The following is a 27,683-nucleotide window of genomic DNA, read 5'->3' as shown; positions in this document are numbered from 1 at the left end:
GGGGGAAGGAAGTGTAAGAGAAACACCAAAGGCCGCCAACTCGGGGCTCTATGTTTTGAATTTTGTATTTGGGAAGTCCTTTAAAAAAATTTGCAGGGTGGCGCAAAAAGTATAATTAACGTCACTGGGCTGACCCCTTCAATTCCCTGGGGAGTCAAGAGAGCATTCTATTTCATCTAGCACGGAAGGGGTTAATAAACATTAAGCAAAGCCTTGCACAAACATCATGAAGCCGCAGGCTAGAAAATATTGTATCTGTTGCTATTGTCTTGAGGTAAGGCCTGTCAAAACGTAATGAAAAACAAATGATAAGAACACCTAATGTTTAGTCTGTGTGAACTGTCTGCTGCACTGTGTGTGTTACAACAGAAACATGTTGAAACTAACAAGCGTTATTTGGACACAAAGACGGGCACAGAACATATGAAGTGGGTACAGATATTTATCCAAGTGCACCTGCTCCGCTGCCAACAGTAACTCCCATGTGTAGCAGAGCAACAGTGGCAGGACTGGAACATGAAATCCAGTCACTTGGGCATTGGCTTTTACAAGCTTCTGAAGCATGAGATTCTCACTCAAGGCCCCTGAAAGCTTCTGGTTTACCTAGGTGGAGACTTTGGATCCAGCTTGTCAACAGCACATTACATCCTGTACATTACAGGATCTTCACAAATCTCACTGCATGGTCTCTTTACTAAAATAAACAGTAATAGCAAAAAAGGAAACAAGCTGCACTCTGTCAATAGGTGAAAAACAATATACTGCATGTAGCTTATAAAAGGTCAACAATCACATGTTACATGGTTACCCCAAAATAAAAACACGCAGAGTGGCATAAAAGTGAAGCTGGGAACAAAGGGGGCTGTCGGGGCTCTTTTCTTTAGCATTCATGCTGCAAAACTGGGGTGCAACTAGTGCACAAGAATTGTACCAGAAGTATAAGGCTGCGTCCATAGAAGGACAGGCCGTGCTGAGGAGTGCGGACGCTCCGCGCGGAGCCCCTGCATCCTCAATGAGGATGCCTTGAGAGGGGGCTCACGCGAGCGTCCGCAGGCGTGCACAGGCTTTGGAGTTTTCAGCCGAGCGCCAAGCTGTTTTTCAGCGCGCTGTCGGCTGAAAACCTCCAATCACTGCACAGCCGCGTCAACGTCACGGCGCTGTGACGTCGGCGCCGTGACAATGACGTCAGTGCGTCGCGGGCGATTGGCCCAGCGACGTCACTGCCCCGCCTCCTTCCACCTCCCCCCGGCTCCCTTCGCGCACGCTGGCTCGCCTGCAAGTCCGTGCAATCGCGCTGACTGAAGCAGGCGAGCCTCAGCGTTAGCGCGCATCCGCTCTCCCCACACCTCTATGGCCCGGGCCTAAAGGTAAAACTCACTTGAATGGGATTCCTTTCCTTTCATAAAGAAGGTGCTGTCTTTTTATGCATTGTTTTTGCCCCAGTTTGGGAGCCAGGGGACTTTAGTAATTAACCCCCTATGTATACATTTGGTTACAAATATTGCATGGTTTTTGCCCCACTTTGGCAGTGAGAAGACTTTGTTCCAATAAAGTGTAAGTGACAAAGGCCCCAATTTACCACGGTGTTAAAGGAGCAATCCATGCCGTTTTTTTCCTTCTTTTTTTTCATTGTTCATACAGGTTTGAAGCAGGGGGAATTGTTAATTTCAGCTGCAGGGACCTCCTGCTTCCAGAATTACTTACCTCTGTAGGGGCTGCCGGTATCTCCATAGTGGGTGCCCGCAGGGCCCGAGAGCTCTAAAAAGCAGACAGAACGTGATCCCTGGAGTGGCTATTGGCACCCCCTACGGAGGTATGCATCTCCAGAAGCAGGGGGTTGCCAGAGCTGAAAATAATGGGGTTCAATTCTGGAGAACCCCTGCTTCAATTATATATACATATATATATATATATATATATATATATATATATATATATATATATATACACAGTGGTCGACAAATCACCAAAAAATCTACTCGCCACACAAAAAAATCTACTCGCCACCTAGTACCAAACGTGTGCTGCTTGGGCCAATAGGAGCTCGCCACGATGTTAAATCCACTCGCCCGGGGCGAGCAAATGTATAGGTTTGTCGAACACTGTATATATATATATATATTATATATATATGTATATATATACACGTGTAGAGGTATCAGTACCGTGTTAGCCGAGCTTCAATAATCAAAAAATAAATAGATGATACCGTTCTGTGGCTAACGAAATGCTTTTATTTGTGCGAGCTTTCGAGATACACTGATCTCTTTTTCCGGCGATGTTACAATGAATGAAGCAAGGATTACTTAAAAACAGTGTCTCTTGGGATGTTATCTGTGCTGGTCCTTCCCCCGATGTGGATGTGTTTTATGGCTAGAGGTGTCAAAGGGTTACTGAAAGCAAGTGAAGAAAGAGTGTGTATGTGTATCAGTGTGAATAAGAATGAATGGAGAGCCCACAGTATAAACAGTGCTTTACAAAAGGTGTGTGTGGAGTGGGAGTGGATATAAATGGTGTGGGTGGGTGTGGAAATGTGAGAGTTTGTAGCACAACTAAAAGTGTGTGTGGATACTATGTGGATACCACTGCAGCAAGGGATTCTGGGAAATGACATGCAAATGAGCACACAGTGTCACTTTTTGCCTCAATAACCATTTTTAACATGGTTCCCTATAGGCTTAAGCTTGCTGCATGGTCACAGCTTTGAGCACAGCCAGGGTTAAGGTGCATACCCAGAAAACCACCCACAGACAGCTGTTTCGACCTTGATGGGTCTCATCAGTGTGGGGTTGATTTTACTGGGAATGCAAGAGAGGCTATGGGATAGGCTAAACCATAATACTGAGTTAAGTTATGGTGAGTAAAAAAAGTGACAAAAACCCTCCACAGGAAAGCAAATATGCAAATATAACTGTATGCTCATCTGCATGTCTCAGGCTGGTCTGCAACCCTGCCTTTCCCCGTTATCACCCAGCATCTAGCACTTCCACTGCAGCAAGGGATTCTGGGAAATGACATGCAAATGAGCACACAGTGTCACTTTTTGCCTCAATAACCATTTTTAACATGGTTCCCTATAGGCTTAAGCTTGCTGCATGGTCACAGCTTTGAGCACAGCCAGGGTTAAGGTGCATACCCAGAAACCATGTTAAAAATGGTTATTGAGGCAAAAAGTGACACTGTGTGCTCATTTGCATGTCATTTCCCAGAATCCCTTGCTGCAGTGGAAGTGCTGTATGCTGGGTGATAATGGGGAAAGGCAGGGTTGCAGACCTGCCTGAGACATGCAGATGAGCATACAGTTATATTTGCATATATATATATATATATATATATATATATATATATATATATATATATATAAATATATATATCAAAAACAAGGAACAAAGAGTAGCGCTATAAGTGTGATAAGTGAGTTCTAATGTGATGGTGAATGGGCTAAATAATTAAATAATCAAATAGCGCTTATATAATATTACTAAATAAAAATTAAAGCAATAAGAAAATTAGAATAATAAAACCATACAACGTTAATATCAGAGAACAAACCAGTCCAAATGATGGAAACAGATGAGAAAAAAAGTCCAGATACAGAGATTAATTGTCAGTCACAATGTGGAGTAGGCTGCTCCTTGGTTGATCGAGCCAGATCAGAAGACTGTAGGAGGGTAGAAAGCCAGATATTGCTGTAGATATACACAAGAGGTGAATGAGGATACTTATCTGTGGCTGGATGGAAGATGGTAGTCAGTGTAAGCAGGAGGGGTGGTGGTGTTAGGCAGGTAGCTGAAACACCATCCGTATTGTAGGAAGATATCAATGCTTTTTCACTATTTGAAGTGAGTGCAATTCCTGGCGGACACTTTCTGCGTTTTAATAAATTGTCAATTTTACAAACAATATTATGCCATGGAGCTGGCGCTTCTTTTTGTCTTTGTTATATATATATATATATATCCATGTATTGCCTCTTTAAAGGCATAAGGTACATTCGCCACTTACGGATGCTACATAAGACAGCCCCTGAAGACGTCAGTGGCACAAAAACTAAAGTGCAGAAAGGTGCATAATGTTCTGAAAAAGGCCTAAGGCAGAATCTGATTAGAAAATGTTGTTCTCTAACACAGCGGTGCGCAAACTGGGGGGCGTGTAAGATTTTATAATGGGGGGGGGGGGCCACGGTGGTTGCAGAGGCCCCGTGCTCTTCCCCAAGACATTTAAATTAAATACCGGCGGATCGCGTCAGGCCTCTGCAACTTCCCTTACCTTAGGCGACGCGTCACCATGGCAATGCGGCAGGGTCACATGACCCTGCAGCGTCATTTGATGCCAAAGACAGGGTTAGGAGGGGGGCTCGAGCAGGGAGGGAGAGCAGGCAGGAAGGGGTGGGGCACAGCGGGGATAGTTTGCGCACCCCTGCTCTAACACATCTACATCATATCATAGCAAATTTGCAGCCAAATCCCACCATCTTTATCTTGCATCAATGTATGAAAGTCTTTGCTCCCGGTTGTGCGCCGTTTGCATCACCTTGCGGTTTGGGGAGTGACAATAGGAGGAGTTAGGGAGGAGTTACATGACACACAGATTATAATGTGATGTAGCAAACTCTGGTCTGACCCAGGTCTGAGGAGGTGTAAATGTTTGTGGCCAACAATTTTTGTCAGATGTAAGAAACACTTTCATACATTTGAGCTAAACGCGAGCAGAAAATGGATCAAACGCATCAAAACAAACTTCTGTTTGCACTTTCTTTACATAGATACTTCTCCTCTGTTATGTTTCCTCTTCATTTTTATTATTACCATTTTAATGCTTTTTATGCTATTTTCCTGTATGGACAACATCTCTTTGTGTTCTTATTGAGATGGAGCAGTGTGTGTAATTTTGCCAGACATGTCATCTCGACTCATTTCATAATTTTATGATTTTTCCCTAACATTGACACCATTGGGTTTCCCCGAATACCGATTACTGGCAGCTGTAATAGCAAGTCAGGCACTGCAGAAGTTCCCCGTTGTAAGTAAGAAACATCCTATACAACGGCTATATCGGTTCGTGTAGAATGATCCAAATTGTTTCCTGCCTCGTCATTCAAATGTTCCTTTTCATTTTCTGCAGCCGAGAACATGATGCAAGCTCTTATATAATGACATGTTAATGTGATAATGAGATGTATAGTAACTTTAAATTGTTTTTATTCTAACATGACAATGGTCCCCATCTGCTTGTCACACAGAATACAGGAGACACCTCATGTTCCCCTTTTAAGGGCGCCTGAAAAACAATACTATTCCTTTTCAGCTGCTGATGGAATGATCCCACGATTAAAGCATTTACCCCCCCCCCCTAGTAATTTAATTCCCCTGTTATTAAACCACTGTCTAGTGAGAACGAGCGCTACACGCTGGTAGTTTCACTGTGAAAGGGTTTGTCATCTGGTTAAGTGAAACCGCAGATGTTAGCAGGATTTAATCTGATCCAATGGTCAAAGGCACGAGTTTATTGCTCAGCAATGTAATTGCAGGTCATCTCAGTAGAATATCTGTATTAAACACTATCTTCTGAGCAAGGTGTTTTGGAGCATAGTTTTTTTTAACTGTTCCTTACAGATTGGCATGGTATCCTTTCTCCACGCTTATATGACAAGAAACATATACTGTACTTGTGACATTCTTTCTCAATTTAGGATAGCCTGCAGCCTTGGAAGATTCAATAGCCAATTTCTATAGTATCACCTTCATTCACTTCAAATCTGGCACTTTGACAGCTAAAAAGGTGTTCAGATGAAACCAGCGTTCCTACCTGACACAGGTACAGTACGTCAGAATTATGGTCTTAAGTGGATCAGTGCCGATCGAGCACTAATGCACAGAAACTCCTGTTGACTTGAATGCGAGTTTAAGTGCGTTAATGCTTCATCGGCACCAACGCACTCAAGAGCATAACCCCCTTAGTTGAGAAAATTCTGACCACCAGTACCCTGTTTTGGTAAAGTTTCTTTTTAATGGAAATTGATATTCCCCCTGAGGAAAAGGAATCTACTGTAGGAGTCAAATTATTGTATCAACAAAACTGCTTCAGCAGCATTCAGTGCCACAGTAATGACTATGTGCGGACTCTCTGTATCGCAGAGGTTCCTGTCACTTTGCAGGTACTGCTAGGTGAATGCTAAAGTAGGGGTTCAAAGGGCATCTAGAGACAAAAAGAAAATTGATCAATATTATAATCTGCGTTAAATTATTGCTTTCTCAGACTGACCTGTGGGCCGTCTCTAAATCACAAGCCAATGTAAAATACCAAGATATACAGAAACCTAGGTGCAGGCTTAAAATTCTTCTAGTTTCACTTCAGTAACAAAAATGCCACGTTTGTGTTTGGTAATGTACGATAATGCCGCTTCCAGCGACATGTCAGGAACCCCATGTAGAAACCACTGACATCTTGACAACTATAATGTCGGACAATTCTGTCCAACGCCGTTCATGCAGGTCTAGCAACATCAAAATGACGCGTTAGCATTCGAAAGGATATTAAGCATTGGTCTTATTGTTTCTTTTAATTATGCTGCCTACAGTAAATTAGCTGAAGTTCAAATAGCTTCATAAAGCAGTTTAATAGAAAGGCAGGTGACAACTAGCAATACAAGGTGCATCATAAACAGGCAGACAAAAGAACAACCTCATGAAAAAGTTGCTTACAATAGGGGAGCGCCCAAAGCCATTGCAATTACCAGCCTAATAATGATTAGAAAAACAGACACTCCTCTAATAATGAAGAAGTCGGGCAACACAATCGTAATATGTAACCAACAGCGGCTAAACCAAGGTACATTATGAAATCAGGTAAAGTTCCCCGTAGATGTCTTTTTGACACCTGTCATTTCACCCCCTTAACCTATGTATGTATTCTATGTATTATACACAGCTGACTGTTACACACCATTCTGACCTGTATTCTCCCTGAAGACAGCTTCTTATCATTGAAGAGACATGAGCATCTGGATCTGTGTGACCCCTTAGCTTCCTTTAACACCTTAAAGCCAACAACACATTCATAACTCTGTTTGGTATTATGGCACATAGGTGGACAGGTAGAGCAATGGGATCCCTAAACTCACATTTACACAGGCTTCAGTGTTTACAGTTGTACTGAAAAGATATGACACACGGTCACGGTCACTAAGCCATGGTGCTCATGTGCGCCAGGCAGGGTGCATGTGCTGCTTCTGCCCTGCGTCCTATACAACATCCCTGCCCAGCACCACTCCTCCATCCTGACTGCAGGTGCAGCATTGGCAGTCACATGGCTTACCTTGGAGACAGACTCATGCGGCGAGCTCCCCCTGCGAGGCTCACATCGTATGCACGCTGCTAACCCGCTTGTGCCATGGCAGCCTAGCACTTCACAGCAAGCGTGCATAAAGAAACGCAGTCCCACAAAGCACACAGCTACAGGGTGACGAGACCAAACAAAGCAGGCAGGCGGTGTCTAGCAGGTGTCTAGCACCAGAGCACTTTCAGCACTGAACCAGTAGCAGGATCAGCAGAGTACAAAAGGCAGTTCAAATGACTGCTTAGCTACCAGCCAATCCTCAGCAAGCCTGGCCCGGCTGTAGCAGAAACCGTGACGTAGGGGGAAGCACACAGGCAGGGAAAAGAAGAAGAAGGAATTCAGTTTCTGTAATGGTTTTCTGCGGTAGAAAAGCAAACCTGGTTGCAGACGCGTTGTAGCTGACCATGCAATTTCTGTTTTGATAGTGTCCGATGGTGTGCTGAGTTTTTCAGTGTTCAAGAAAAACCAAGTTATGCTGCAGTATTTATTTTAGAAGAGTCCCGGATCTGGCAGCAATTTATAGGGAGGGGTGGATTTAACCCCATTCACTGCTTGACGGGTTTGTATTAAGTTCCTTTATGATATGCTAATCTTCCATTAGATTGTAAGCTCCTCGGAGCAGGGACTCCTCTTCCTTAATGTTACTTTTATGTCTGAAGCACTTATTCCCGTGACCTGTTATTTATATTATCTGTTATTTATATGATTACCCCGTGTATTACTACTGTGAAGCGCTGTGTACATTAATGGCGCTATATAAATAAAGACATACAGTACAATACAATACATATGCTGGAGAGCAAAAATGCAACTTTCTTTATTGCATTCCCCCAACATTAACCCATGTCCCTTGCCAGGAATTTGTAATACAGTATACCCATCTTAAAACAGCAATCCCCACTACTCACCATACAACATAAAATGTCTCCTAATTTTCCGTTGAACCATTTTGCAGTTCTTTTCAGCTATCCTGCCCTTTTCCTATGCTGTGGTTGAATTCTGGAGATATCATTTCCTGAAGATTTGCCTCCTTGGGAGGTTAAAATGGCTGCTATATACATTCACTAAGGTTTCCATGGTAACAGCAGATACCAGCGATAAAATGAACAGTTGAAACTGTAGCAAAAGATGAGTATTTGGAAACATTTTTTTTAAAAGTTATATAGAGATCAGCACAACATGAACTATCTGGTTATGTTATGAATCCAGGTCCGAAATCAATATGCTGTGACGCTGCTTCCTAGTGATGGAGAAGATTTCAGCTCCATTCAAATAAATGGGACTAAAATCTTCCCCAGAACTGTTATTCACGGCATAGGGAATAAAAGGCCCCTTTGTCAAAATAACATGCACTAATGTTGCCCCAATTTCTATCAGCTAACAATATGAAGGTTGTGTGTATACCGCCTTGTTAGGAGCTAGTGAAGATGTTTACTTCATGTACAGTACATATGATCATACAGTAGGTAATATTAGTTTAGTGTTTTTGCTGCAATTTTTAAACGCTTGTTATGTATCAATGAAACATGCATCAAATCCTATGAAACTTGATACGTAAACATTACAGGGATAAAAAGCATGTTTGATTGAGGAATGCAGGTAATTCAGTCTTCTATAGTAGGTGGTTCTCAGCATGTAACCTGTCATACTAGGATTATGTTATATCACAACTTATCACTTCTATTTTGTAGGATTCGATAGCAGTGAAGCACTGAATAACAGGTATATCTGTATTGTAATGCCTGTGGCTACGGGAGCAAGGTACAAGACATTATAGGGAATATAAAGGCCTAACACTGCTCACAACAAGCATTATGATGTTAAAGAGGCAACAATAGCGGCAGTTTTTCTTTCTTCATTATTTTTCATTTGTTTACATAGGATGGATGCAGGGGGTCTCCAGAGCTGAACCCCATTCATTTCAGCTCTGGGGACCCCTGTTTCTGGAGACACTTACCTCTATAGTAGGTGCCGGTAGCCGCTCCAGCTCAATTACCAGGGTTCACATAATAGGCACTTTTCAAAGCTTGCATGCTCTGCAGGCCAATAGGAAGCCGTGATGATGTGATCCAGTGCACCTTCCTATTGGTCCGCGTGACCTACTGGGGGCTTTAAACTTGCAGGAGATCCCGGCTCCCCCTACGGAGGTAAGTATCTTTGGAAGCAGGGCGTCCCTGGACCTGGAAGTATTGGGATTCAGCTCTGGAGACCCCCTGCTTCAAGCCCATGTAAAAAAAATAAGAAAATATAAAGCGGCTTGTATTGACCCTTTAAGGTGAATCGCTTTACATCAACCTATTAAGGTGCTTTGTGTCAACTTTGCCCTCCTCGTATCTGTAAGTGATTTGGAGAGCGGGTTATGGGAGGAGTTCCGAAGTGCAATCCTGTAATTGTAATTGAATCAATAAATGTGCCAGTTGCGAGATGGCATTAGTCTCTGGGCACTAGAGACCCAATCAAATATGTTTGAGGACAGCACAAATGGCAACATCTCCCTTCATCATGGCCTAAAAACCAAGTAGTGATACTACAGTATGCCAGATTCAAACCAATTCTAAATATATGTAAAATTGGGGCAATGTTTGTTGTATCTTCTTTTAGAAATATTTATACAATATGTATGCTCTAAAAACGGAGGATATCGTTTTGATACTATAAAAATGTAGTTACAGTACGAAGAAGGTGGAACCACCAGTGCATAAATAAAAAGAAGTCGTGGAATTCTGGGTGTGTAAATAACAAAGCAGCTGGGTCTCTGTACTCCCTACAACCATCATGACCACTGCTCTTCATACTGCATGTTTTCAGCACTGCCATCTACTGCACTTACTCCTTCACCCTCTCTCCTTGTAGGTTTTCCAGTCCTAACATACCAATTAGATTGTAAGCTCCCTGGGACAGGGATTTAACTTTCCTATTGTCTGAGTTTGTTTGTTGCACCTATTGAATTATAATTCAATGTATTGTATTGTCTCCTTTGTAAAGCACTGCGTGCATTGTTGGCGCTATATACGGTACATAAATAATTATATATATATATATATATATATAAAACAGCTGCTATCACCAAAGTGAGAGCAAAGAAATAGCACTCTCAGGTATAAAGAAAAACAATGTATTAGGCAATACAAAATGAACACAGAGACAAACCAACGTTTCGGTACTCTAAGGACCTTTCTCAGGGTAGTGTATATATACACATCCTGTAAAGGTTTTGTATCTTTGATGAGTGATCAGTGGCCAAAAAAGCCCCAAATGCTACATCCAATATGACAAATTATTTAGTTCATATATCTGTTTTATAATAATTATAGTGGGGGGGAGAAGTGCAAGAAAAACGAGATTGCAACAGTTACAAACCACAAATATCTAATGAATAAAAGGTGATGTCGCTGTACATACAAAATCCACATCTCCTGTAACAAAGAGGTCTCGTGAGTTCAGAGGGATGCATTGTGCCTGGTCTAGGGAAACACAGCGATGCAAGATCATTTGTTTCAGTCGCTTCATCTTTGTGAGCTAAAGCTGAGGAAGCACCGAGCACTTGACTGTATTTGTCAAGTTTGCCAAATCACCACCAGTTGGCACCAGGGGCGTAACTACACTACTACAAAACCCTGCAATGCAGGGGGGCCCGAAAGCAGAGGGAGGCCCCCTGCTGGCCAGCACTGGAAGTTGGGCATGGGTATAGGGTCGGGCTCAACCACTGTGTCAGGCTGCCTGGGCCTTTGTTTGCTGTGGGCCCTTACGCTAAGCCCTTCTCCTGCCGGTGTTCACGTGTCCCAGTCGGTGCCAGAAGTTGATCCTGCCAAGAAATCGGGCCCAACTTCTGCATGCGACCACGTGGCCCAGCTTCCCACCGACACGGAACCCGAGGCCTCATCTCCGTCCCACTTTGCCCACAAGGAAAGTTAAGGGGGGGGGGAAGTTGAGTGAGAGGGGGATTGAGTGTAAGGAGCGGAGGGGGATTGAGCGTGAGTGGATGGAAGAATTGAGTGAGAGGAAGGGGGGAGTGAGAGAGTTAGAGGAGGGGGTAGAGAGAGGGAGAGGAGGGGGGAAAGTGAAAGAGTTAGAGTCAGTGGAAAAGTGAGTGTGATAGAGAGATGGGTGGAAGAGTGAGTGAGTGAGTTAGAGAGATGGGGAGAGTGAAAGTGAGAGAGTTAGAGGGAATGGAGGAAGAGTGAGATATTTAGAGAGAATGGAGCATTAGAGAGGAGGGAAGATGAGGACAGTTAGAGAGAAAAGTAGAAGCATTAGAGAGGGGGAGAGAGAGTGACAGAGGGGGGCCTTTCAAAATATTTTGCAGGGGAGTGTGACAGGGTGAATGAACATTACCAGCTCTATGCCTGGCAGACGTATTTATAGGTACATTTATAGGTACAGTGCAGCGGTGACGAGGTTAACTTTCAGCTGGGAAGCTCCTGACAATTAGAGTGGTCCCAGCTGCATAATCAAGGTGTTTTAAAACCTCCAGGCTGCACACACATGAGGCTGGCTGGTCAAGAGAGAGGACTGAAATGCTGAAGTAAGATTATTGCTATAAGGTCTTTTTTTCAAAGTACCTGTTTGATGAACTGTCTGAGTCCTGCATGCTGAAAAGAGGCTGTCTTGTTTTTGTATGCTGAAAAGAAGCTGTTTTGTTTTTGTATGCTGAAAAGAAGCTATTTTGTTTTTGTGTGCTGTATGTTTTTAAGGCTCAATAAATAAGCCTTATCAAGAGAACCTGCGTGTGGTTGTATGTACCCTGCAACAGGGAGTCCAAGAATTGTAGTTAAGCCACTGGTCGGCACGTAATTTACTGTCATGCAGGCTGTGCTTTTCCTCCCTTTCTAGAGGTTATTGACAGTTTTTTCCCCTCAGACTGTTGCCATTGCATTATGTTTGTAATCCTGCAGTGGTTTTCAGCCATTTTTCACTTGAGGCACTCATAATTACAGTGCTCAGTTTCTGAGGCAGCACCACAACAGGACAGGCAGACACAGAACACACAGGACAGACATGGGTGACAAAGGACAGAGAGTTAAAGGAGACAGAGGACAGGGAGTCACAGGAGACACGGAACAGAGTCACAAGAGACAGACAGACAGGAGACAGAGGGGAGAAAGAGTCACAGGGGGCAGAGGAGGCAGAGACAGTCACAGAAAACACACACAACGACAATCACAGAAAACACACCAGGACAGAACCAACACACACAAGAGGGTCAGAGACACAGAGTCTCACCTCTCTACTGCCCATGTTGCTTCCTATTCTGCTTGGCCACACGCCCAGGGTCCTGACACCATATTCTGATTGGCTGCTGCTGGATGATGCAGCCAATCAGGGTGGAGAAAATCGCCCAGCCCCCAAGCAATTGCCCTGCTTTCTCCCTCCTCTGGGGGATCGGGAAAATTTTGCAGCACCCCTTTGATCCTCTTAAGGAACCCGAAGATGCTGCGAAACCTCCAGTTGGGTAACACTGCTCTAGTGGCTTGCAGGCATATATATTTTTATGAAGTAAATGTTTACCAGACACAGTAAAGTGTCTAAAAAAAGGGGGGAGGGGGGGAGAAGCAGAGGGGGGAACTACTCCTTTAAATGAAGCTTTTAGAAACGCCAGTCATGTCTTAGCTAGAGGCCAATGACCGAATAACTCATTACATGTTGTCATGAAAAGGTCTTGAGATTATAGAGAGGGCACATCACCATTATTCATCTATACTGCACATGGAGAAATACCTCTGAACACACATTCGATAAGCTCATTTAAATATACCAGAAGATATTGAAGTCCCCCACTAGGGCAGATTTTATCCGTACCCCCACTCTGAGAGCTCAGACAGGGGTATATGAAAAGGGATGCTTTATTTAGCAGTCACTGCAGATGGTATACAGCGGATGCAGATTGATGACATAGGGTCCCAGGCCTCTGGATGGTGCTGGGCTCCTGAGGCCTCTGGCCCAGTCAGCCCAAGTGGGACTGAGTGGCCTAGCTCACTTCCAGCCGGGAGGAGCAGCACACACCTCCTCTCCCTAGGAGGGGTGCAAGAGAGCTCCACTATAATTTGGACTTCCTCTCTGAGACTCCAGAAGGGGAGGGCACAGGGTCTGTACCACTATTGGCTGTACACAGACCCTTGTGGCACCACCTCTTCTGTCACTCAGAGTCAGCATAAGGGGAGGTCAAAGCTCTAGGATAACCTGTCAGCCTGTAACTACTAAGGGCTTACGTGACGGAGTAGAGAGGCAGTCTGAGCCAGCCATGGTACACTTACATACAGTTAAGTCCGGAAATAATTGGACACTGATACAAGCTTTGTTATTTCGGCTGTGTACCAAAATAAATTCAAGTTACAGATAAATGATGAATATGGGCTTAAAGTGCAGTCTATCAGCTTTATTTTGAGGGTATTCCCATCCAAATTGGAGGAAGGGTTTAGGAATGACATCTCTTTAATATGTAGCCCCCTCTTTTTCAAGGGACCAAAAATAATTGGACAATTGACTCAAAGGCTGTTTCATGGACAGGTGTGGGCTATTCCTTCGTTATTTCATCATCAATTAAGCAGGTAAAAGGTCTGGAGTTGATTCCAGGTGTGGCATTCGCATTTAGAAGCTGTTGCTGTGAACCCACAACATGCGGTCAAAGGAGCTCTCAATGCAAGTGAAACAGGGCATCTTAGGCTGCAAAAAAAAAAGAAAATCCATCAGAGAGAGATAGCAGGAATATTAGGAGTGGCCAAATCAACAGTTTGGTACATTCTGAGAAAAAAAGAACGCACTGGTGAGCTCTGCAACACAAAAAGGCCAGGACGTCCACGGAAGACAACAGTGGTGGATGATCGTAGGATCCTTTCCATGGTAAAGAAAAAACCTTTCACAACATCCAGCCAAGTGAAGAACACTCTCAGGAGGTAGGCATATCATTATCCAAGTCTACCATAAAGGGAAGACTTCACAAGAGCAAATACAGAGGGTTCACCACAAGGTGCAAACCATTCATAAGCCTCAAGAATAGAAAGGACAGATTAGACTTTGCCAAACAATATCTAAAATATGCTAGCCCAGTTCTGGAACAGCATTCTTTGGACAGATGAAACTAAGATGAACCTGTACCAGATTGATGGGAAGAAAAAAGTATGGAGAAGGCTTGGAACGGTTAATGATCCGAAGCATACCAAATCATCTGTAAAACACGGTATGGCATGCATGGCTTACAATGGCACTGGGTCACTAGTGTTTATTGATGATGTGACAGAAGACAGAAGCAGCCAGATGAATTCTGAAGTGTGTAGGGATATATTTTCTGCAGATTCGGCCAAATTTAGCGAAGTTGATAGGACGGCACTTCACTTTACAGATGCACAATGACCCAAAACATACAGCGAAAGCAACCCAGGAGTTTTTTAAGGCAAAGAAGTGGAATATTCTGCAATGGCCGAGTAAATCACGTGATCTCAACCCGATCGAGCATGCATTTCACTTGCTGAAGACAAAACATAAGACGAAAGACCCACGAACAAATAACAACTGAAGACAGCTGCAGTAAAGGCCTGGCAAAGCATCACAAAGGAGGAAACGCAGCATTTGGTGATGTCCATGCATTCCAGACTTCAAGCAGTCATTGCCTGCAAAGGATTCTCAACAAAGTATTAAAAATGAACATTTTATTTATGATTGTGTTAATTTGTCCAATTACATTTGAGCCCCTGAAATAAGGGGACTATGTATGAAAATGGTTGCAATTCCTAAACGTTTCATACAATATTTTTGTTCAACCCATTGAATTAAAGCTGAAAGTCTGCACTTCTATTGCATCTCAGTTGTTTCATTTCAAATCCATTGTGGTGGCGTACAGAGCCAAAATTATGAAAATTGTGTCAGTGTCCAATTATTTCCGGACCTAACTGTAAATACTATTATCCGATGACAAGTGGCTCTTATTTTTAGCGCTCAATAAATGAGTCAGTGTAGAATATTCAACCGAGGCAGTGGACAACCTACACTACTGACCTGTTCCACTCACAAAACAGTATCAGACTCTGGCTGAAGCTGCGTGAATGCAGCGTGTAAGCAGGTCATCTTCCATAATGGGCATGACCAACAAGAAACTGAATGTCTCTGATCCTGTCACAACAGAGAAAAAAACATCTCAGGGGGGCAGTGTTAAAGTTGATAACGCTTAAGCATGAATGCACATTGCCAGGCAGCGTTTGGAAGGACAAGCGAGGGTGATGGCATTCACCAAACAAAGGGAGGAATGCATCGAGATAAAGAAATGATTTTACCGCAAAACAATCCTCATCCACACGCAAATGTATTACCATAGAGGCCGACGCTTCAAAAGCATGTCATAAAAGTCTGAAAAGCTGGAAGGAAGGCATAGCTCATTCTGTAACAAGGGAAAGATTTACTGTATGGCATTTCCCATGCCAAGAAATGGCAGAAGGGACCAGCTTTTATTTACGTGTTCTAAAGGAAACAATGGTAACTTTGCACCATGTTTTGCATGGCGATACCTCGGACTCATTTTCTTTATCTTTTAGCCACTTAGCCAATACGCAGGATATACAGAATGAGCTAGTTGCACACATATTAGAAACCGCTAGATATAAGCCTAATTAGGTTCAATGCTAAATCAAAAGAGCAACTTTCATATTCTTTCTATTTTATGAGGACAGGAGAAAAATACAAAGTACCAAGGAAATCCTTTTTTGTATTTATCCTATGCAGACAATTTACACAATTAAGGAACGTTGTGCTATTGCGATGTAGTGTGAACAGTATGTGACCGAATAAATCTAGTTCTTTTAATGTAACTTTTAATATATGTTATAAGGTCAGAGTACGTTATTTTTTTTTAACTACCAAATTCTCCACCACTCTGACCTAATATATGAGGCTAGAATAAAAAGGTGTCATTTAAATAATTTGTGTAATCACTACGGGGCTGTAAAGCAACTATGGTTCCAAAACTACTAATCCCTCAAAGTGTCCGGGGAAAAAAAATAATCCCAACCATGGTATGTATAATTGTATTTATATTGCGCCATCAGTGTATGCAGCACTTTGCCAATTACAATACAGTGACAATAAAGTACAAACAATGGGGATTAGTTCACCAAGTAAAAACACATGGGAAAGGGAGACCCTGTGCCCACAGAGTTTACAATCTAAGTGCGCACTCTGAAATCCTCGCTGTTTATTCAAAATACAACTATAATAGACAACATAATACAATTAAAAACCCCTCTTTCTGTGATTTAATTGTTCATATTATCCAGGTGTTGTTGGTATTGTCACTGGTGTAGAAACTCCAGGTACAAATATAGCCATGGCTGTTCCTGGCTATCTTTCTGCCTCCCTGTCTGAGTGACGGGTGGAGGTGAAACTGAGTCTGTGTACAGCCAATCAAGGTGCAGATCTATGCCCTCCCCCACTGTGCCTGTCCGCGCTTATAGTGCTGGTGACGGCAACGCGACCGATGACGTCACCATCGCCACCCGCGAAAGTTATAAATAGATTTTCCGCGATATCACGAAAGGGGTCAGGCCGCGGTCTCTGATTGGTTTAGAGACAGTCACATGTGACGACTGTCTCAAAAAAATCAAATAGATCCAGCTTCAAAAAAAATTGCCGCGACGTCGCGCTTACTATAAGCGCTTGCGACGGAGTCAATGTATTTGATTTGGAGCGCCGTCGCGTCGCCGTCGCAAGGCACTATAAGTGCAGCCTTAGGGAGGAAGTGTTCCAAATTGTATTCAGTCAAGGTCTCCCCTCCTGGGGTAGAGACAGAGTTGAGTTCTTCCCTTCCTAGGGTTGAGACATGCAGGCCAAGATCTGAGCAGAGCACAAGGCCTCAAGACTGCTAGAAGGCCGGTACTATCCAGAGGTCTGAGACCCATCCTACAAGATGATGCATGCGTTGTAATATCAACTGCAGTGGCTGCTTCAATAAAGAATCCTTTTTATATACCCCTGCCTAAGTAACGGTCTATATGGTAGGGGTATGAGAGAGGTCTGTCATAGTGGGGACTGTCTCCAGGAAACCTGGAGCCTGCTGTGACTGGAGGCGCTGACACCAAAAGAAGAACTTGATGGATCGAACAAAAGCTTGTTCTGTTTCCCCTTATCATTGCGGACACTCGTCTCTCCTGGACCCTCACAGGTAACAAGCACCAATACGCCTGTAGCAAAAGCAAGATCTCCCAGTGGGGGGGGAGGGGAGAACAGCACCACAAAAATCCATTGATCATCAATAAACAAAACACTTCTGTTCCCAAGGGACTTCATCAGGATTTAAAAACGATTCCCATATGCATATTACATGATCCAAATTCACCTGGTAAAGGTTCATGGGGAACAAAATATGTACATACACTAAGCATATTGATGATTGGATGGGCCAGAAGCTTCTACACTGTGACTGCAGCCCCGACCTGTAGCATGCCACTTGCAGTAATCCCCTAGGGGAAGTTCCAAGTTGCCTCATGCAATGTGCAACTGAATTATCACTGATGAAGTCAGCACTTAATGAGGTCAGGTGCTGAACATGGAAAACACATTCTTAAAGCTGCAATTAACCTTGTTATTTGCTCTCCAGCAAACATATGTGGCCATTTTTATTATGCAAGTGCAAGTCTCCTGATTGAGCTGGAGACTCAAAATAATAAGAATGTGGCTTTACCGCATTCACAAAAATCCCTGACTAGGAGAATCTTAAATAGCACACCAATCTGACCATTTTTGAACATTTTGTTATTTGTGACCAAAGTACCTTAAGTACCTTTTTTTATTTGGACTAACAATTATTTAGAACAATCTTTCAGGAGTTCTACCTCAAGTCAAGCGTTACAAAGACAAAGAGAGCAGAACTTTCAAAAGCTTGCACTAAAATATACATTTTTAGTCCAAATAAAAAATGTATCACCCAATACTGAAGTGCTACTGTACTTGTAAGGACCCGCGCTGCGGGGACTCCCGCTACCAGCGCCTCCTTACCTCTTCTCTCCGCTGCCTCTGGTCCCTGGTGGCGTGCCCCGGCCCTCAGCATCTCCCCCGCGGCTGCTCCCACACTTCCGAGTCGCGCGCGCGCCCATAACCCAGGTTTCCCTTTACTGGTGCCGGGAACCTGACCCTGCCTCCTCAGGTGCGGTGCGCGCATCGGCATGTTTCCCTGCCCCTGCTCCACCAGGTCTGCCCGCCAGACTATTCTCCCCTACCAGGGCTTCCCTTGGGCCGCACCTCCGCTCCTCCCTTTCCTCTGATACTGTAGGTCCCAACTATTTAGTCTCCCCTCGTCATTACCACATTGCTCTGCATAGCTTCTGTACCTTGGTGCTGTCTGCTTCTGCCTGACTCTCTTGTGTTTCAGTCCCTGTACCTGTCCCTGGATTTTCTGCTGACCTCCCTGGATTTTGACCCTTGGCTTTGGACTTTGATTACGCTGCTCTCTGGTACCCTTGGATTTGGCTTTGGACTCAAAGCCTTGCAGTCTTCTACATCCCTTGGACACGGCTACCGGACCTCTACTACGCTGCCCTCTATGCTCCACGACCCAGGCTTACGGACACTCTACCACGCTGTTCTCCCTACACCTTGACCATTGGCTTTTGGACTTTACCCTTCTACGCTGGAGTTGGCAAGTATGGTACTCTTTCACTTTTTGTTCCCTGGACCAACTACGCTACTTCCACACTCCGGCCGTGCCCCCATTTACTGTTAGGTGTGTGGTATTTCTCCTTTCCACCTCAGTCCCGGGGTCTCGTGAGAGGCCATCATCATTGGAGGCCTTAATCGCTTTGTGCATCAGGGTGGATCAACGACTTCTGGAAAGGCAGGCTGAACGTCAACGTCCCCGTACTTCTGTTTCTGTGCCTTCTGCTCCCAGGTTTCCTGCTCTTGCTTTTCCAGCATCGGACGCTCCTGAACCCATGCAACTGGGTACCATCTCCTCTTTCCCCTCTCTCGCACAGGATCTCCCCAAGCGTATCTTACTTCCTGTCCTCCTTAAGTACGCCAGCGTTCAAATCCCTGCTCTGGCCTTCCTCGATTCTGGATCCGGAGGGAATTTCATGAATCATGCTTTTGCTATCCAGTACAACATTCCTCTCCGGGAGAAGGCCTTTCTGGTCGGCTTGGAGGCTATCGATGGGAGACCTCTTCAGCCAGCCTTTATTTCCTTGGAGACACTTCCCATGGAACTTTCTATGAAGGATGGACATTTGGAACTCATTTCTTTTGATGTCATCCATTCCCCTTCGGTTCAACTCATTCTAGGCTTACCATGGCTACAACTTCACAATCCCATTATCGATTGGACTGCCGAATTCCCCGTCCAATGGAGATCATCTCATGTGGAGTTGCCTCCCCCGTCCGCTGTGGTATATGCCGTCTTGGAAACCTTTCCCCCGCAAGACGCCACCCTACCGGACGTTTATTCGGAGTTACTCGATGTCTTCAGTAAGACCAAATCCGAGGAGCTTCCCCCTCATCGCCCTTTCGACTGCCCCGATTGACTTAATTCCGGATGCCCCTTTTCCCAAAGCCAGGTCATATCCATTATCCTTGCCTGAGACGGAGGCTATGGCCGAGTATATCACAGAGAACCTTCAAAAAGGCTTCATCTGGAAATCCTCCTCTCCCGCTGGAGCAGGATTCTTCTTTGTCAAAAAGAAAGATGGGATGCTTCGTCCGTTTATCGATTTCCGTGGCCTAAATAAAATTACCATCAAAAATCGCTACCCTTTGCCTCTTATCCCCGAGCACTTCGATAGGCTGCAAGGTTCGACGATTTTTTCCAAACTTGATTTACGGGGGGCATATAACCTGATTCGTATCCGCAGTGGCGACGAGTGGAAGACCGCGTTCAACACGCACAGTGGTCACTATGAGTATCTGGTGATGCCGTTTGGGTTGTGCAATGCCCCTGCAGTCTTCCAAGACTTTATGAATGAGGTTTTTCGTGATCTTTTGAATTCTTTCGTGATTATCTACTTGGATGATATCTTCATTTTTTCAAGACCATCGAGGAACACATTCTTCATACCAAGATGGTGCTCTCTCGTTTACGGGCCAACAAGCTCTACGCCAAGATGGAGAAGTGTGTCTTCCATCAATCCTCAACTACCTTCCTGGGTTACATTGTCTCGGACCAGGCGTTCACCTTGGATCCGGAGAAGCTCAATTCTGTACTCGGATGGCCACAACCCAACTCTTTGAAGGCGATTCAGCGTTTCCTTGGCTTCGCAAATTATTATAGGAAATTTATTGCTGGTTTTTCTACTTTGGTAGCACCCATTACGGCCCTTACCAAAAAAGGGGCCGATCCTTCTTCTTGGCTATTGGAGGCCAGCCAGGCCTTTGAGTCTCTTAAAAAAGCCTTTGTCTCGGCCCGCATTCTGCGACATCCCGTCCCCACCCTCCCCTTTACCTTGGAAGTTGACGCTTCCAACGTGGGAGCCGGTGTGATTCTCTCTCAAAGAACCACCCCGAAGATAAACTCCACCCCTGTGGGTTTTTTTCTAAAAAAAAATTCTTCAGCAGAAAGAAATTACGACGTAGTTGTTGGCCATCAAGATGGCATTACAAGAATGGAGACATCTTCTGGAAGGAACCAAGGAACCCATTCTGATCCTGACGGATCACAAAAATCTTTCTTACATTGAAGGTGCTCGTCGTCTTGGGCCCCGTCAAGCTCGTTGGGCGTTATTCTTCTCAAGGTTTAACTTCGTCATCTCTTATATTCCAGGGACAAACAATATCAAAGCTGATGCATTGTCCTGTCCGTTCATCACTGAGGAGTGGTCACAGGACGTCCTGGAGAGTATTCTTCCCCCCCAATTGTTTATCTCTGCCGCCTCCTTTGACATAATGGATAAGATTTTGGAGTCTCAAGCACTGGTCCCCGAAGGTCTAGAGGTTCCTGACGGATGTCCCTATGCACCCCCACGTTTTCATCTTAAAATTCTTCAATGGGGTCACTCCTCCAGATCTGCCGGCCATCCCGGCTTTAAGAAGACTACGGATCTGATTCGGCGAACTTTTTGGTGGCCTAATATGGTAAAGGACATTAGAGCTTTCACCTCCTCTTGCCCAGTCTGCGCCCAAAATAAATCTGTCCGTCAAAAGCCTTCTTGTCTTTTACAACCTCTTCCAGTCCCAGACCGTCCATGGACTCACATTGCTATGGACTTTATCGTGGATCTTCCCCCTTCTAATGGTATGACTACTATTCTAGTGATTGTTGACAGATTCTCCAAGCAAGCTCATTTTGTTCCCCTCAAGGGTCTACCCAATTCTAGTACTTTGGCTGATATTTTTGTAAAAGAAATTTTCCGTATTCATGGCGTTCCGTGGTCCATTGTCTCGGATTGTGGTACTCAATTTGTTTCGAAGTTCTGGCGTGTATTTTCCCAGAGGCTGGGCATTACCCTTCTTTTTTCCTCAGGCTATCACCCCCAAACGAATGGGCAGACTGAACGCATGAACCAGTCCCTCGAACAGTATTTGCGTTGTTTTTCTTCCGATCCTCAGGATAATTGGGCTGAGTTACTTCCTTGGGCGGAATTTGCGATTAACTCTCTCAAGAATGAGTCCACTCAAGTATCACCGTTTTTTTGTAAACTATGGATTTCATCCTACCCGCTTACCCATGCATTCATCCAGGTCCGGAGTTCCTGCAGCAGATGATAGGGTAACCACCTTACAGGGGTCATGGAGAAGGATCCAAACAGATTTACAGGAATCTGTCCTTAGACAGAAGAGACAAGCAGATAGGCTCCGTCGGGAGGCTCACAAGTTCGTACCTGGAGAGAAGGTCTGGCTTTCTTCTAAAAACATTAAACTGAAGGCCCCAACCCCTAAACTGTCTCCCAGGTTTCTGGGCCCTTTCTCTATTCTAAGACAAGTTAATCCTGTGGCCTATCAGCTTCGCTTGCCTCCCTCCATGAAGATTTCACCCGTCTTCCACATCTCACTGTTGAAACCATTCATCCAAGGCACACGATTTGCTCATCCTTCACTTCGGCCTCCTCCCACCATTGTACCAGGACAACAGGAGTTTGAAATTCAGTCCATTACTCTCGCATTTCCAGGGGCAAACTCCAGTTTTTGGTCCACTGGAAGGGATACGGACCTCAGGATCGTTCTTGGGTCTCGCATGCTGATCTTCACGCTCCAGCTCTTCTCAAACGATTCTACCAAAAAATTCCCCTCAGACTGTGGATGGATCGTCCGGAGTCTGACCCTCGAGGGGGGGGGGGTACTGTAAGGACCCGCGCTGCGGGAACTCCCGCTATCAGCGCCTCCTTACCTCTTCTCCCCGTTGCCTCTGGTCCCCGGTGGCGTGCCCCGGGCCCTCGGCGTCTCCCCCGCGGCTGCTCCCGCACTTCCGGGTTGCACGTGTCACCCTTACGGGCGCGCGTGGACCCAGGCTTTCCTTTACTGGCTCCGGGAACCTGAACCCCCTCCTCAGGTGCGGTGCACGCATCAGCGCGTTTCCCTGCCCCTGCTCCACCAGGTCCGCCCCCCAGACTATTCTCCCCTATCCGGGCTTCCCTTGGGCCGCACCTCCGCTCCTCCCTTTCCTCTGGTAGGTCCCAGCCCACTATTTAGTCTCCCCTCGCCATTACCACATTGCTCTGCATAGCTTCTGTACCTTGGTGCTGTCTGCTTCTGCCTGGCTCTCTTGTGTTTCAGTCCCTGTTCCTGTCCCTGGATTCTCTGCTGACTCCCTGGATTTTGACCCTTGGCTTTGGACTTTGATTACGCTGCTCTCTGGTACCCTTGGATTTGGCTTTGGACTCTCTACCTTGCAGTCTTCTACATCCCTTGGACACGGCTTATGGACCTCTACTACGCTGCCCTCTACGCTCCACGACCCAGGCTTACGGACACTCTACCATGCTGTTCTCCCTACACCTTGACCATTGGCTTACGGACTTTACCCTTCTACACTGGAGTTGGCAAGTATGGTACTCTTTCACTTTTTGTTCCCTGGACCAACTACGCTACTTCCACACTCCGGCCGTGCCCCCGTTTACTGTTAGGTGTGTGGTATTTCTCCTTTCCACCTCAGTCCTGGGGTCTCATCTGGCTTGTGGGCAGGCCGAGCGTTACAGTACTCTTCTTTTTTCTGGCACCGTTGCAACTGGAGTAATACAACGTCTATTTGTGTCCATATGAAATCCATACTTGTGTAAGTAGCAATGTTTTGATAATGAAGTTTACTTAATTTTAACATTTGTCTAATGAGGTTGGTTAAAAACGACAGATGTTATGTTTTGATATAAAAGTATATGCCTGTCGAAACATGTGCAGTGTTCCTATTTTCAATAATATGTATCCCCCTTTGGGAACTACTAGTTAGTGTCAGGAGTTAACCGCCATTAGAGGGTTAAATATGGCGGCTCATCCTGTGTAGCGCCCCCTCACCCACATGGTACTGGGTGACATTGGCAGAAACTAGGCCACGCCCACTTTTTGCCTTGTGATAATGACGTCCCTAGTACAGTATATATACGGAGCAGAAGGTTCTGGAACTCAGGTTCCTGGAGGAGGAACTGTGGGGGAGCCTCATTTTATATAGTGTAGATATGTATGGTAAGAAGGATCTGTCACTGTTTATGATGTTTTAGTTAGTGCAAGTGCCCCTTCAGATAGTATCCGCAAGTATGACCAAGGTGAACATAGTAGTTCACAATAGAGGAAGCATACTGTGACGGTGCTCATCTCCAATCAGGAAGCGGACATGCAGAGCTGAGGTAGGGATGACAATTAACCGACCAGAGCCCAGGGACAGAGTCCTGTTAGAGTATCTGTGGTCGGTAAGCAGGCAAAGGGTCAGGGCAGGCGGCAGTGGTGCAGAATCCAGGCGACATGCAAAAGGTCAGGGCAGGCGGATGGCAGCAAGGTCGGGGTCACAATCCGGGGTCAGCAACAGGAATTACAAATGAACAGGGAAGCCACAGGGATAGGCAAGCCACAGCAACAGGATAGTCTCTGGAACAGGGAAGCCACAGGGACTGACAAGCCACACGGAAGGCTCAGGAAGTAGAAGGCTCAGAAACTAGAGCCCAGGGTGGCCTGGAACAAAGGAAAACATATACAATGCTCAGGAAGGCTCTGGAAGTCACTGGCTGCTATTTCAGCCCTTGAACAGGCACAGCCAATATAGCAGGCTGCCAGTAATCAAATGTCCACAGCAGCCAGGTAAGCCTGGACTAGAACCCTTACACATATACCCTACAGAGGTCCCTATGAGAGGGAATCCAGGGTGTGAATGGACCCAGGTCCATAGCGGCCTCAGTACCGGTCTGCCTCCAACTGGCAGTTAGAATACAGAAGCAGAACATGGATCCCTCAACAGTGTTGATTCGGCCAGGGCTCAAAACGGGGCTCATAGTGACAGAGCATAACGAACGTTATGCATAACGGGGACCGGTCAGTTGATCCACACCAAGACAACAGTCAGTACCTACCTAGGATATTAAGCGAAGTGCACCTAGGGAAGCAGACTATAATAGTGCAAGCAATGTAACAGCATGAAGGAAACTATATAAACTGCATGTGAATAGAGAGAGGAGCTGTGTCAATGGAACCATAAAGGCTCGTTGTTTGTATTAAGAAAGTTCCTGGCGCCCATCATACACCCCAACCTGCGCGAATTCAGCACCCTGTAAGGTAACAGAGACTGAGCACAGCAATGGACACTTGATATAAACTCATTAGGAACCGGGCAGGGAGGGTTACAAATAAATGAAACAATTGGCAATTTTCAAAACTTGTATGGCTATGCTGGAAAATGTCCAGGCTGCGTGAATTTCTCATGCGTAAAGACACTTAGATGTGGTAAAAAGTTAAGTGGAATATAATTACTATGTTGGTACACATATACATATAATTAACTAAACTAATTTAAATCAACAAAAAGAGACGTACCATTTCCTAATCAATGGGTTTTATTTTCCTGATATGTCACTAGTGTAAAGAACAAAGAACGAAAGAGATGCAGAGAAAGAAGGTAATAAATAAAGGCAATAAAATGAAATAACGTTATACTGTGGGTGACACCAGAATACCAGCGCTCATGACATCCAATGGAGATCATCGCTTTTTGGATCGTTTCTTAGGGATATTGCATTCATAGTTGGAAGACATGGTTGCAACAGTAAATGAGGACTTCCTATACCAGACATCATGGGGTAAGTTGTGACCATGTGACTAAGCGATCACATGGGTGCGATGCTGGAGACCTGCTATCAGAAAGCCAATTTGACTGCTGAAATAAATCATTTTTAATGTGACCTCCAAATTCTTTTGTTCATTTTTACAGAGCTTAGTTTACTTAAAAAGTGAAATACAGCCATTACAATCAGAGGTCTAGGGCCATATTTACTAAAAAAAAGTGTTACTCTATAAGACGCTTTCTGATGGAAGACATCATAAAGATGTAGCAGGACTCGTTGTCTCCGGAGCAGGGTGAAAAAGCAAAGAGCCGTTCCTGTCTGGGATACATGATTCCGGATCGGACCATCCACACCGATGACCCTCCAATGTCGGGGTAGCCATGGTCACACAGCTTGTCCCAAAGCTGGACACAGTAAGTCTTGCTTGAATGGTCCATAAACGGCCATATTTAATAAGCCGTGCTGGACGGTATGATATGGAGTAGCGCCAGGGCGGTATTAAGGGGCAGTCTGTCCGGGCACTTGCCAGGGGCACCAACCAAAAAGGGGCGCCAAAACAAACCGCCAGGCACCTCGCCAATTGACTTTTCGGCCCGGAGCATCTTTAAATGTCCGAGTCCTGTGCACTGTCATCAATGTCGAGGAAGATTTAAAGATGGCTGGCGCATGCGGGACATGGAGCGGCGGCAGCAGCAAGGGACATTGACGTGGGTGCACGGCCATGCGGGACATTGACGGAGTTGCGGCGTGGGACAGGTCCTGTGCGCCGTATTCCGTGCAGCCACTCTGACAATGTGCCACCGCTCCAAGTCCCACACGCGCTTGCCGCTCCGACGCACCATCTTTAAATGTCTCTCGACATTTACAAGGGAGCGCAGGACTCAGACATTTAAAGATGGCACTGGGGCAGGAGCTCATGTGGCGAGTCAAACAGAGGAGCGCCAGTGGCGGTTTTATAATGTTGCACTTACCTTTTTGCCGCCCTGCCTCCTCTTATTTGACAATGGATGTCATGTGGCGTCACATTGTCATAGCAATGAGTCGCCACGTGACATCACGGCATCATTTGACGCCGCAACGCTTCAGACGGAGGAGAGTCTGCCTGTGGCGCGATAATGTCTCGGTCAGGCCCTGCTTTGAAAACATGGCCCTAAGTATTTTAGTTAAAAAATGTAGTCCCTTATCATAAGTAATATAACTTGTACTATTAAAATCAGAGAGAAAAAAGATTTAGTTTAGTTGCACTGTACGTCAGTTAAAAACACAGAGCTGAATCTAATATTTATTCCCCCTTTCCTTGATATGTGACTACAGGAAGAATGTGTCACTCCGTTTGTTAGGTGTAAAGGAAAGACACTGTTTGTGCAGAGTGCGGAGATGTGGCGCTGAGTCCTTGCTCCTGATCATGCTTGCACTTACTGTGACTCAGTACTGTTATGAAAGGGCTGAATGTAAGACCTCTGTAAACAGTTTAATACTTTCACGACCATTCTGGTTTAATGGTCTGTGCAAATAGGTTTATTTTTAGCCATAACTTTAATCCAGTGAGGCATTGTTAAACATTGCTTACAAGCCTGCGTAATTTTGTTAGGCAAAAAAAACACTCTTTTTTTTCTTTTGAAAGGCGTAAATTGTAGCAAACAAATGTAGCGCTGCTTATCCCCCCCCCCCCCCCCACTCACCCTCTGGGAGATCTTGCTATTGCTACAGGTGTATTGGTGCTTATTACCTGTGAGGGTCCAGGTGAGATGGGCTTCCGCGATGGTAAGGGGAAACAGGACAGGCTTTAGGTGATGCTTCAGGTTCTTCTCGTGGTGTCAGGCCCTCCAGTCACAGTCCCCACCATGACAGACTTCTCGCATACCCCTACTCAATAGACAGTTACTTAGGCAGGGGTATATAAAAAGGATTCTTTAATGAGGCAGCCAGTGCAGTTGATATTACAGCGCATGCATGATCTTTTAGGATGGGACTCAGACCTGTGGATGGTACCAGCCTTCTAGCAGTCTTGAGGCCTTGTGCTCTGCTCAGGACTTGGGCTGTAGTCAGTCCCAGGAGAGGGAGAGCTGAACTGCATGTCTCTATCCCAGGAGGGGGAGACCTGGAATGTCTATAATTTGGAACACTTCCTCCCTAAGGCACAGAGGGGGAGGGCACAAGGTCTGCACCATGATTGGC

The 27,683-nt window shown here is 45.2% G+C and overlaps 1 protein-coding gene across 2 annotated transcripts in view; it reads right to left on the bottom strand.

The window, feature by feature from the left end:
- SHROOM3 (shroom family member 3) overlaps positions 1-27,683 on the bottom strand; it is a 413,191-nt gene that overhangs the window by 208,289 nt on the left and 177,219 nt on the right. The window contains exon 1 of one of the 2 annotated variants that reach the window (XM_075606734.1): positions 7,318-7,747. The exons of the other annotated variant lie outside the window; for it this stretch is intronic. Within the exon in view, the coding sequence (XP_075462849.1) occupies positions 7,318-7,334 (17 nt within the window). The 5' untranslated portion in view covers positions 7,335-7,747. Of the gene's footprint in view, positions 1-7,317; positions 7,748-27,683 lie in introns of those variants that run through there. 2 annotated transcript variants of the gene reach the window in all.

The sequence above is a fragment of the Ascaphus truei genome, chromosome 1 (genome assembly GCF_040206685.1).
Source record: "Ascaphus truei isolate aAscTru1 chromosome 1, aAscTru1.hap1, whole genome shotgun sequence".
NCBI classification, from domain to species: domain Eukaryota; kingdom Metazoa; phylum Chordata; class Amphibia; order Anura; family Ascaphidae; genus Ascaphus; species Ascaphus truei.
The sequence above is the reverse complement of the archived record's forward strand: the minus strand, read 5'-3'. Positions and strand labels throughout refer to the sequence as shown.